Consider the following 12,554-nt stretch of genomic DNA (forward strand, 5'->3'; position numbering starts at 1 on the left):
TGACCAACAAATATAAAAATAGCAATGTCAACACAGTTCTCTAATAATTCAGGTACAGGTTAAATTTCAAGTAAAACGGAAGCAAAGACAAAGTGACACCCTATTCCCTATATAGTGACACCCTATTTCCCATATAGTGACACCCTATCCCCATATAGTGGCACCCTATTCCCTATATAGTGACACCCTATTCCCCATATAGTGACAACCCTATTCCATATAGTGACACCCTATTCCCCATATAGTGACACCATCCCATATTGACACCTATTGCCTATATAGTGACACCCTATCCCCATATAGTGACACCCTATTCCCTATATAGTGACACCCTATTCCCTATATAGTGACACCCTATTCCCATAGTGACCCTATTCCTTATAGTGACACCCTATTCCCATATAGTGACACCCTATTCCCTATATAGTGACACCCTATTCCCTATATAGTGACACCCTATTCCCCATATAGTGACACCCTATTCCCTATATAGTGACACCCTACATAGTGACACCCTATTCCCTATATAGTGACATCCTATTCCCCATATAGTGACACCTATTCCCTATATAGTGACACCCTATCCCCATATAGTGACACCCTATCCCCTATATAGTGACACCGTATTCCCATATAGTGACACCCTATTCCCTATATAGTGACACCTTATCCCTATATAGGACCACCCGGACACCCTATTCTCTGTAGTGGCACACTATTCCCTACGTACTCCCATAGGGCCTGGTCAAAAGTAGTGCACTATGTAGAGAATAGGGTTCTATTTTGGACGCATGCACTGTATAGGGAATAGGATGTCACTACAGAGAATAGGGTGTCCCTATATCGGGAATACGGTGTCACTATATAGGGAATAGGGTGTCACTATATAGAAAAAAGGGTTCCGATAGGGTTCTTTGGCTGTCCCCATGGGAGAACGCTTATTTATTCCAGGTAGAAACCTTTTTGGTTTCAGGTAGAAAAAGGGTTCTACATGGAATAGGTTTCTCCTATGGGGTACAACCGAAGAAACCTTTTAGGATCTGGATAGCACCTTTTTTTCTAATAGTGTAAGGTGCCATTTTGGATACACATTTAGAGATTTTTAGAGTCTRTCATTCTCGTACTCTGGCATCTCAGAGTGCATGCTGGGTAGGGGGGTAAGGGGTACATTGGGAATGTAGTAGAGTGACTCCTGACTGAGAGTGGGTGGGGTGTGGGATGGACTATTCACCCCTGAGTCTGAATCCTGAGCCACGGGACCCTCTGGCTGCAGCATCTCTTCTTCACTATATTTCCCCTCTCTTGACTGCAGAGGAAGTGAGGTCACAGAAATCACAGGAAGGGTCTTGGCCTCGGGATGGTCTTTCAGCTTCAGCTCGTCAAGCTCCTGGAAGTTCTTGAGGCGGACCACTTCCTTGTGGGCGGAGCCAGCGTAACACGGCAACAGCACAAAGACTTCCTTACGGAACTTAGAACTCATTACGAAGTAGATGAGGGGGTTGTAGAAGGAGGCGGATTTAGCGAAGAGACGGGTGAAGATGAAAGTCATGTTGGGGACGTGGTAACCACAGGCAGACCACGTGGAGACCACGGCATAGGGAGACCATGCCATGATGAAGGCTGTGCAGATCACTATGGAGACCTGGAGGAGAAGTGACAGAGAAGAGATGTTAAAAAACTACAGGACTGTTTGGCGAGCACAGACTGGAATATGTTACGGGATTCCTCCGATAACATTGATGAGTTTACCACATCAGTCACCGGCATCGTTAATAAATGCATCGTCGACTTCGTCCCCACAGTGACAGTACATACATATCCCAACCAGAAGCCATGGATTACAGGCAACATCCGCACTGAATTTAAGGATAGAGCTGTCGCTTTCAAGGAGCGGAACACTAATCTGGACGCTTATAAGAAATCCTGCTACGACCTCCAAAGAGCCATCAAACAGGCAAAGTGTCGATAAAGGACTAAGATTGATTCCTACAACACCGGCTCTGACGCTCGTTGGATGTGGCAGGGCTTGCAAACTATCACGGATTGCAAAGAGAATTGCAGCTGCTAGTTGCCCAGTGATGCGAGCCTACCAGAAGAGTGAAATGCCATCAATGCTCGCCTGAAGGCAAGCAACACTGAACAATGCATGAGAGCACCAGCCATTCCGGACGACTGTGTGATCTCATTTTTGTAGCCAATGTGAGTAAGACCTTTAAACAGGTTAACATTCACAAGGCCTCGTAGGATGCGCTGACCAGCTGGCAAATGTCTTCACTAACCTTTTCAACCTCTCCCTGACTCAGTCTGTAATACCAACATGTTTCAAGCAGACCACCATAGTCCCTGTGCCCAAAAACGSCAAGSTAACCTGMCTAAATSACTATCGRCCCGTAGCACTCACATCTGTAGCCATGAAYTGCTTTYAAAYGCTGMTCATGGCTCACATCAACACCATCATCCCAGACACKCTGGACCCACTACAATTTGCACACCGCCCTAACAGATCAACAGAAGACGCAATCTCTATTGCACTCCACACTGCCCTTTCCCACCTGGACAAAAGGAACACCTATGTGAGAATGCTGTTCATTGGCTACAGCTCAGTGTTCAACAGCTTAGAGCCCTCATAGCTCATCACTAAGCTCAGGAACCTTTAACTGAACACCGCCCTCTGCAACTGGATTCTGGACTTTCTGACTGGCCGCCCCAAAGGCGGTGAGGATAGGCAACAACACATCCACCATGCTGACCCTCAAAACTGGGGCCCCTCAAGGGTGCATGCTTAGTCCACTCCTATACTCCCCATTCACCCATGACTGCGTGGCTGAGCACGACTCTAACACCATCATTAAGTTTGCTGACGACACGACGGTGGTAGGCCTGATCACCGACGARGATGAGACAGCCTATAGGGAGGAGGTCAGTGACCTGGCAATGTGCTGCCAGGACAACAACCTCTCCCTCAATGTCTATGTCCACATCACTAAGGAATTAAAGTGGTCCACATACATCAACACAATCCTGAAAAAGGCACAACAACGCCTCTTCCCCCTCATGATGCTGAAAAGATTTGGCACGGGCCCTCAGATCTTCAAAAAGTTCTACAGCTGCACCATTGAGAGCATCTTGACTGGCTGCATCAGCGCATGGTATGGCAACTGCTTGGCATCCGACAGCAAGATGATACAGAGGATAGTGCATATGGCCCATTACATCACTATACCAGGTGGTGTCAAAGGAAGGCCTTAAAAATGGTCTAAAACTCCAGCCACCCAAGTCATAGACTGTTCTCTCTGCTACCGCACGGCAAGCGSTACCGATGCACCAAGTCTGGAACCAACAGGACCCTGAACAGCTTCTATCCTCAAGCCATTAGACTGCTACATAGTTAGTCAAATAGCTACTTGGACTATCTGCATTGACCCCCTTTTGCACTTCTCTTTTGACTTCTGCTACTGCTTATTATCTAGCATACTGCTTGGTCACTTTACCTCTACCTTTATGTACATATCTACCTTAATTACCTCGTACCCCTGCACATGGACTGGGTACTGGTACCCCGTGTTTATAGCCAAGTTATCAACTCAGTAGTGGTACCCCGTGTTTATAGCCAAGTTATCAACTCAGTACTGGTACCCCGTGTTTATAGCCAAGTTATCAACTCAGTACTGGTACCCCGTGTTTATAGCCAAGTTATCAACTCAGTACTGGTACCTCGTGTTTATAGCCAAGTTATCGTTACTCATCAACTCAGTAACTGGTACCCCGTGTTTATAGCCAAGTTATTACTCAGTAGCTGGTACCTCCGTGTTTGATAGCCAAGTTATCAACTCAGTACTGGTACCTCGTGTTTATAGCCAAGTTATCGTTACTCATCGTCTCAGTACTGGTACCCCGTGTTTATAGCCAAGTTATCGTTACTCATTGTGTATTTATTCCTTGTGCTATTATTTTTGTATTTTCTTTCTCTCTGTATTGTTGTGAAGGGCCTGTAAGTCAGCATTTCACTGTTAGTCTACARGTGTTGTTTACAAAGCAGGTGACAAATATTTGTAATTTTTATTTTATTTGAACGTTTACTGGCCACTGTGCTTCTGATGAACCTTTTGCAGTCTAGGCTGGGTTATTTAAAAAAAAAAATCTGTTTCTGTTCTGTTGATGTAAATAGGTCTTCTAACTAAATGTTATTGATTGAATTGATTGGTTAATTGGCTCACCCTAGTGACGTCTCGTTCCACCTTCCTCTGTCTGGCTGAGAGGTATCCATCAGCAGACATGGCGTTGCTGCTCACCACTGTATGAATGATGGCTATGTAGGAGAACACCATGACCATGACCGGGATGAAGAAGCAGGAGATAAGGATGGACATGATGTAGGACTTGTAGATGGTGGAGTAGTTAGCCTTGGACCAGTCCACCTCACAGGTCCCGTACCCGCAGTCTGGAGGTGGAGATATGGGAATGAATGGGTTAGAGCGGTGCTTCGAGAGGTGGTCGCATGCATGAATGGATGAACGGATGGATGGATGGATGGATGGAGGGATATATGAATGGATGGATGGATGGATGGATGGATGGAATGGATGGATGGAGGGAGGGAGGGAGGGAGGTTGAGGGAGGAGGGAGGGAGGGAGGAGAGGGAGGGAGGATATATGAATGGATGGATGATGGATGGATGGATTGGATGGTGGGAGGGAGGATGGACAACCTCGAGTCCAGTCTGTCAAGCTCCGACCATGGGGGGCCGAGAGGCGAGAGGTCGGTATCGCTGGTGATGCTTGGCCTGCGCCCCGTAGCGCGTGCGGAGGTGGGCCCGGGGCTGGCGGCACGCGGAGGGATATATGAGAGGATGGATGGAGGATGGATGGATGGATGGAGGGGGATATATGGATGGAATGGTGGATGGATGGGATGGATGGATGGATGGATAGGAGGATGGTGGAGGAGGAGGAGAGGCCGGGCGGGGGAGGGGGGGGATATATTGAATGGTGGATGGATGGGAGGGAGGGAGGGGAGGGAGGAGGGAGGGAGGAGGAGGAGGGATATATGAATGGATGGATGGATGGAGGGAGGGATGGATGGGGATCTGGGATGGGGCTTTCGTGGATGGATGGAGGAGGATTATTATACTTTATATGAATGGATGGAGGATGGTCGGGATGACTCTCCCTCTACCTGTCTGAGGACAGATGCAGGGTCCGGTTCGATATGTATTCTGACCATAAGACGTCGATAAGTCCACGGTTCTAGAAAATGGCTTTTTCAGTGACGGCTAGGCTGCGCCTGCGAGAGCGCTTGTAGTTGGCTACCCCTTTAAGCCACGGAGCACTGTCTGCATTGTATCCAGGCTCTAGCCCGCCTGGCAGTCCTGTGACTACCATCTCATCCATTGAATCCATGAGTAGTACTTCGACGCTATCCGACATTATAAGAGTGTCAACCATCAGATCCCACTTCTTGCGCGTCTGTCTCACCCTCATGACTAAAACTATCTGGGTGACGCTGCCCTTTTCTAGATGAAATCGAGTCGTGGTAACTTCTGCTAGATCGCTGGGCGGCCTGGTCTGTAAATGCTCTCGTCCGATATATTAAAGCCGTGGAGCTCCATAGCTCTTTGGAAGCTGAGGAGGGATATATGAATGGATGGATGGATGGAGGGAGGGATATATGAAGGATGGTGTGGATGAATTAATGGATGGATGGATGATGGATGGATAGATGGATGATGGAGGGATATGTGAATGGATGGATGATGGAGGGATATATGAATGGATGGATGGATGGAGGAGGGAGGGATATATGAATGGATGGGTGGATGAATTAATGGATGGATGGATGGATAGAGGGAGGGATATATGAATGGATGGATGGATGGGTGGATGAATTAATGGATGGATGGATGGATGGATGGATGGATGGATGGATTGAATGGATGGATGGATAGATGGATAGATGGATGATGGAGGGATATGTGAATGGATGGATGGATGGATGGATGGAGGGATTATGAATGTATGGATAGGAGATGGATGGAGGGATTATGAATGATGAAATATGAATGGATGGATGGATGGATGGATGAATATATGAATGGATGGATGGATGGATGGATGTATGAATGGATGGATGGATGAATATATGAATGGATGGATGGATGGATGGATGGAGGGAGATATATATGAATGGAGGATATATGAATGGATGGTGAGAATGGATGGATGAATGGATGATGGAGGGATATGTGAATGGATGAATGGATGAATGAATGGATGGATGGATGAATGGATGGAGGGAGACACTAACCCGTGTAGCTGCCCCAGCCCAGCAGTGGAGCGACAGACCAGAAGAAAGCCCCAACCCAGATGAACATGAGAGAGATGCAGATGGTGCTTAAACTGATGCAATAGGCTGGAAACAGGACAGGGAGGGCACACATACACACACACACACACACCACACACAACACCACACACACACACCACACACACACACACACACACACACACACACACACACACCACAACACACCAACACAACAACACACACACACACACACACACAGCACAACACGCACACACGCACACGCACGCCACGCACACACACACAGAGAGCAATGAGTGTGTGTTCCAGTCAAGCCACGTTGTGACATCGGCTGATGTAAAAGAGCTTTATAAATAAATGCGATGATTGATTGATATAACATGGTTTGAGGCACAGTGTGTAGAAGACCATACCAAACATTTCGCTTTAATCCTGCAGTCACCCTCAACATTTCGCTTTAATCCTGCAGTCACCCTCAACATTTCCCTTTAATCCTGCAGTCACTCTCAAAATGTCCCTTTATCTGCGTCCCCTCAACATTTCCCTATAATCCTGCAGTCACCCTCAACATTTCCTTCAATCCTGCAGTCACCCTCAACATTTCCCTTTAATCCTGCAGTCACCTCAACATTTCCCTATAATCCTCAGGCACCCTCAACATTTCCCTATAATCCTCAGTCACCCTCAACATTTCCCTATAATCCTGCAGTCACCCTCAACATTTCCCCATAACCCTGCAGTCACCCTCAACATTTCCCTATAATCTGCAGTCACCCTCAACATTTCCCTTTAATCCTGCAGTCACCCTCAACATTTCCCTAATCTGCAGTCACCTCAACATTTCCCTATAATCCTGCAGTCACCTCAACATTTCACTTTAATCCTGCAGTCACCCTCAACATTTCATTTAATCCTGCAGTCACCCTCAACATTTCCTTAATCCTGCAGCCACCCTCAATATTTCCCTATAATCCTGCAGTCACCCTCAATATTTCCCTATAAATCCTACAGTCACCCTCAACATTTCCTTTTAATCCTGCAGTCACCCTCAACATTTCCCTATACTCCTGCAGTCACCCTCAACATTCACTTTAATCCTGCAGTCACCCTCAACATTTCACTTTAATCCTGCAGTCACCCTCAACATTTCCTTTAATCCTGCAGTCACCCTCAATATTTCCCTATAATCCTGCAGTCACCCTCAATATTTCCCTATAATCCTGCAGTCACCCTCAACATTTCCTTTTAATCCTACAGTCACCCTCAAACATTTCCCTATAATCCTGCAGTTCACCCTCAGCATTTTCCTTTAATCCTGCAGTCACCCTCAACATTTCCCTTTAATCCTGCAGTCACTCTCAAAATGTCCCTTTAATCCTGCAGTCACCCTCAACATTTCCCTATAATCCTGCAGTCACCTCAACATTTCCCTTCAATCCTGCAGTCACCCTCAACATTTCCTTTAATCCTGCAGTAACCCTCAACATTTCCCTATAATCCTGCAGCACCCTCACATTTCCCTATAATCCTACAGTCACCCTCAACATTTCCTTATAATCCTGCAGTCACCCTCAAATTTCCCCATAACCCTGCAGTCACCCTCAACATTTCCCTATAATTCTGCAGTCACCCTCCAACATTTCCTTTAATCCTGCAGTCACCCTCAACATTTCCCTATAATTCTGCAGTCACTCAAACATTTCCCTATAATTCCTGCAGTCACCCTCAACATTTCACTTTAATCCTGCAGTCACCCTCAACATTTCACTTTAATCCTGCAGTCACCCTCACATTTCCCTTTAATCCTGGCAGCCACCCTCAATATTTCCCTATAATCCTGCAGTCACCCTCATATTTCCCTATAATCCTACAGTCACCCTCAACATTCCTTTATCTGCAGTCACCCTCAATTTTCCTATAATTCCTGCAGTCACCCTCAATATTCCCCTAAATCCTGCAGTCACCTCCAATATTTCCCTATAATCCTGCAGTTGCCTCAACATTGTCCCTTTAATCCTGCCAGTCCACCCTCAACATTTCCCTAATACTCCTGCAGTCATCCCTCAACATTTCACTTAATCTGCAGTCACACTCAACATTTCACTTAATCCTGCAGTCACCTCAACATTTCCTACTTAATCCTGCAGTCACCCTCAATATTTCCCTATATCCTGCAGTCACCCTCAATATTTCCCTATAATCCTGCAGTCACCCTCAACATTCCCTATAATCCTACAGTCACCCTCAACATTCCCTATAATCCTGCAGTCACCCTCAGCATTTCCCTTTAACCTGCAGTCACCTCAGCATTTCCCTTAATCCTGCAGTCACCCTCAACATTTCCCTTTAATCCTGCAGTCACTCTCAAAATTTCCCTTAATCCTGCAGTCACCCTCAACATTTCCCTATAATCCTGCAGTCCCTCACATTTCCTTCAATCCTGCAGTCACCCTCCACATTTCCCTTTAATCCTGCGTCACCCTCAACATTTCCCTATAATCTGCAGGCACCCTCAACATTTCCCTATAATCCTACAGTCACCCTCAACATTCCCTATAATCCTGCAGTCACCCTCAACATTTCCCATAACCCTGCAGTCACCCCTCAACATTTCCCTATATTCTGCAGTCACCCTCACATTTTCCCTTTAATCCTGCAGTCACCCTCAACATTTCCCTATAATTCTAGCTACACCTCAACATTTCCTATAATCCTGCAGTCACCCTCAACATTTCACTTTAATCTGCAGTCACCCTCAACATTTCACTTTAATCCTGCAGTCACCCTCAACATTTCCCTTTAATCCTGCAGCCACCCTCAATATTTCCCTATAATCCTGCAGTCACCCTCAATATTCCCTATAATCTACAGTCACCCTCAACATTTCCTTTTAATCTGCAGTCACCCTCAATATTTCCCTATAATCCTGCAGTCACCCTCAATATTCCCCTATAATCCGGCAGTCACCCTCAATATTTCCCTATAATCCTGCAGTTGCCCTCAACATTTTCCCTTTTAATCCTGCAGTCACCCTCAAACATTTTCCCTATACTCCTGCAGTCACCCTCAACATTTCACTTTAATCCTGCAGTCACCCTCAACATTTCACTTTAATCCTGCAGTCACCCTCAACATTTCCCTTTAATCCTGCAGTCACCCTCAATATTTCCCTATAATCCTGCAGTCACCTCAACATTTCACTTTAATCCTGCAGTCACCCTCAACATTTCACTTTAATCCTGCAGTCACCCTCAACATTTCACTAATCCTGCAGTCACCCTCAACATTTCCCTTTAATCCTGCATCACCCTCAATATCCCTATAATCCTGCAGTCACCCTAAATGTTTCCCCATAACCCTGCAGTCACCCTCAATATTTCCCTATAATCCTGCAGTCACCCTCAACATTTCCCTATAATCCTACAGTCACCCTCAACATTTCCCTATAATCCTGCAGTCACCCTCAGCATTTCCCTTTAATCCTGCAGTCACCCTCACATTTTTCCCTATAATCCTGCAGTCACCCTCAACGTTTCCTATAATCCTGCAGTCACCCTCAACATTTCCCATAATCCTGCAGTCAACCTCAACATTTCCCTATTAATCCTGCAGTCACTCTCAATATTCCCTATAATCCTGCAGTCACTCTCAATATTTCCCTATAATCCTGCAGTCACCCTCAACATTCCCCTATAATCCTACAGTCACCCTCAACATTTCCCTATAATCCTGCAGTCACCCTCAACTTTTCCCTGAATTTAAAAAAGCCTGTATTGTTCTTCAAAAATTATGATGTGTAGAACCTTTGCGATTGAGAAAGGTTCTTTATAGTACCATTRTCRATAAASGTTCTATAAAGAACCATTTAAAAGGGTTCTAAATTGCCCAAAAAGGGTTGTAACCATAGCGGAACAATTTTTGTTGCTATATAGAACCTTTTTTAATAGTTCTTTAGAGGAACCTTAGGAAAGTTCTTTATAGCATCATACAGGTTCCATTTAGAACCTTATYAGCATGATTCTTTATAGAACCTTCAAAAAAAGATTCTATACAGCACCAAAAAGGGTTCTGTTATGGTTACAAGCCAATGAACCCTTATCTGGTGCAATATAGAACCATTTGTTTTTTCTGTGTAGTCCCTGATCCTAGATCAGTGTGTCACCCTCTCTAAAAGGGCTCTGATTTCCAAAATGATATTCCTCCGCAAACACGCGACAGGAAAAGTTGGAGGGAGGCTGGCACGTTAAAGTCCAGAATATTTTCCACCCCAGTTACAGTTATGAATGTCAGACTGTGACATTTTATGAACAATGAGTCTCTTTTTCAGGCGCCACCCGGCAAGCGCTTATAAATCACTCCCACTGAAAAGAACCTTTCTGGACAAAGTACATATGGATTTGTATTCAGTGAGAAGAGAAAGCATCGATTGTTGTGATGGTGTGCTTCCAATGACCAAACATAATTAATCAGTCACGTATATCTGACTACAGGACATGCTGTGTGAATCCGGTATGAGGTGATATGCTTTTTAGTGCCTCCTRGGTAAATGATGTAACACAATAGTCTAATTGAAGGTATTGAAGGACAATCTGACAGATCAATTTCAAATAATTTCAATGTGAGTTGACTTACGAAAGACATTTAGCACATAATCAAATAATAACAGATACAGTACAAGATCCAGTCAACTGACGAACTAAAAAAACTAATGTATTAAATTGCATACAATTGATTGATGAATAGCCTACTCTACCCAAGATGTCAGCCATGATGAGAGATAATCATAATCACTAACTCCGATCAGCCATTACTACATCTAGCCGGTCTCACTAAATATTAAGTGGGCGCGGCCAACTTGGCTGATATAGCCTGCTCCTTCCCTCCAGCGTGAGAGGAGAAGAGAGATAAGAGGATATGCCCACGGCACAACAAAAACAGACTGACCTTAACCATACAAGCATCGATTAGCTGAGTGATTTGATATGGTGTACATATCAGAAAGAACATGAAAACAATTTCTTGCCTGTGCATATGAGAAGACATTAGACAATTGTCTGATATGTGAACAATAGGCAACAAGCCAACTAGACACACAACATAGAATGCCCACCCAGCTCACGTCCTGACCAACACTAAACAAGCAAAACACACAAGAACTATGGTCAGAACGTGACAGTAAAACTCCCCTTCATAGCAATCAACCCACCACAGAGTGATAACAACAGAAGTTAACAGAGGCAGTTATTCTATTATTACTAGTTAAGACATTCCTCACTTCAACCTCAACCTCAAATGAAGTTAATTGTCAGGTCTGGTGTAGAGAACGTACTATATAGTTATCATTAATCACACAGTAATTTCCTTCCATAAATCCAGGCAGTAATGACAGCAATTAACAGCGAGAACAACATACATCACCCTCTTTCTTCTCTTGTCAGATAAGACCTACTGGAATGTGACTCCCCAATTGACACCATGTTCCCTATTTAGTGCACTACTTGGACCAGAGCTGACACTACTTCCCTATTTAGTGCACTACTTTTGACCAGGGCTGACACCATCTTCCCTATTTAGTGCACTACTTTTGACCAGGCCCTATGGGCCGCACGTTAACTTCTTTCCAGAGAGACATCAGGGATTGTAACATACTCTGTTCACGGAAGCATGTCTCTCTCTGGGATATACTGTTTGGAGTCGGTCCAACTGGATTCTCAGTTCATCGCGCCGACAAGATTAAACATCTCTCCGGAAGAAGAAGAAGGGTGGGGTGTTGAAGTCGGAAGTTTACATACACTTAAGTTGGAGTCATTAAACTTGTTTTTCAACTCCACAAATGTCTTGTTAACAAACTATAGTTTTGGCAAGTCGGTTAGGATTCTACTTTGTGCATGACACAAGTCATTTTTCCAACAATTGTTTACGAACAGATTGTTTCACTTCTAATTCGCTGTATCACAATTCCAGTGGGTCAGAAGTTTACATACACTAAGTTGACTATGCTTTAAACAGCTTGGAAAATTCCAGAAAATTATGTCATGGTTTAGAAGCTTCTGATAGGCTAATTGATATCATTTGAGTCAATTGGAGGTGTACCTGTGGATGTATTTCAAGGCCTACCTTCAAACTCGGTGCCTCTTTGCTTGATATCATGGGAAAACCAAAAGAAATCAGCCAAGACCTCAGAATTTTTCACAAGTCTGGTTCATCTTTGGGAGCAATTTCCACACGCCTGA

The 12,554-nt window shown here is 44.8% G+C and overlaps 1 protein-coding gene across 1 annotated transcript in view; it reads right to left on the reverse strand.

Annotated features, from left to right (window-relative positions):
• Positions 1-790: 790 nt before the first annotated feature.
• Positions 791-12,554, reverse strand: part of LOC112070635 (visual pigment-like receptor peropsin) — a 50,912-nt gene continuing 39,148 nt past the window's right edge. Inside the window, exons 4-6 of the mRNA XM_024138071.2 lie at positions 6,304-6,408; positions 4,218-4,441; positions 791-1,642 (exon numbers count right to left, since the gene is read on the reverse strand). Of these exons, the coding sequence (XP_023993839.1) occupies positions 1,103-1,642; positions 4,218-4,441; positions 6,304-6,408 (869 nt within the window). The 3' untranslated portion in view covers positions 791-1,102. The remainder of the gene's footprint in view (positions 1,643-4,217; positions 4,442-6,303; positions 6,409-12,554) is intronic.

The sequence above is a fragment of the Salvelinus sp. IW2-2015 genome, unplaced genomic scaffold, assembly GCF_002910315.2.
Source record: "Salvelinus sp. IW2-2015 unplaced genomic scaffold, ASM291031v2 Un_scaffold1381, whole genome shotgun sequence".
NCBI classification, from domain to species: Eukaryota; Metazoa; Chordata; class Actinopteri; order Salmoniformes; family Salmonidae; genus Salvelinus; species Salvelinus sp. IW2-2015.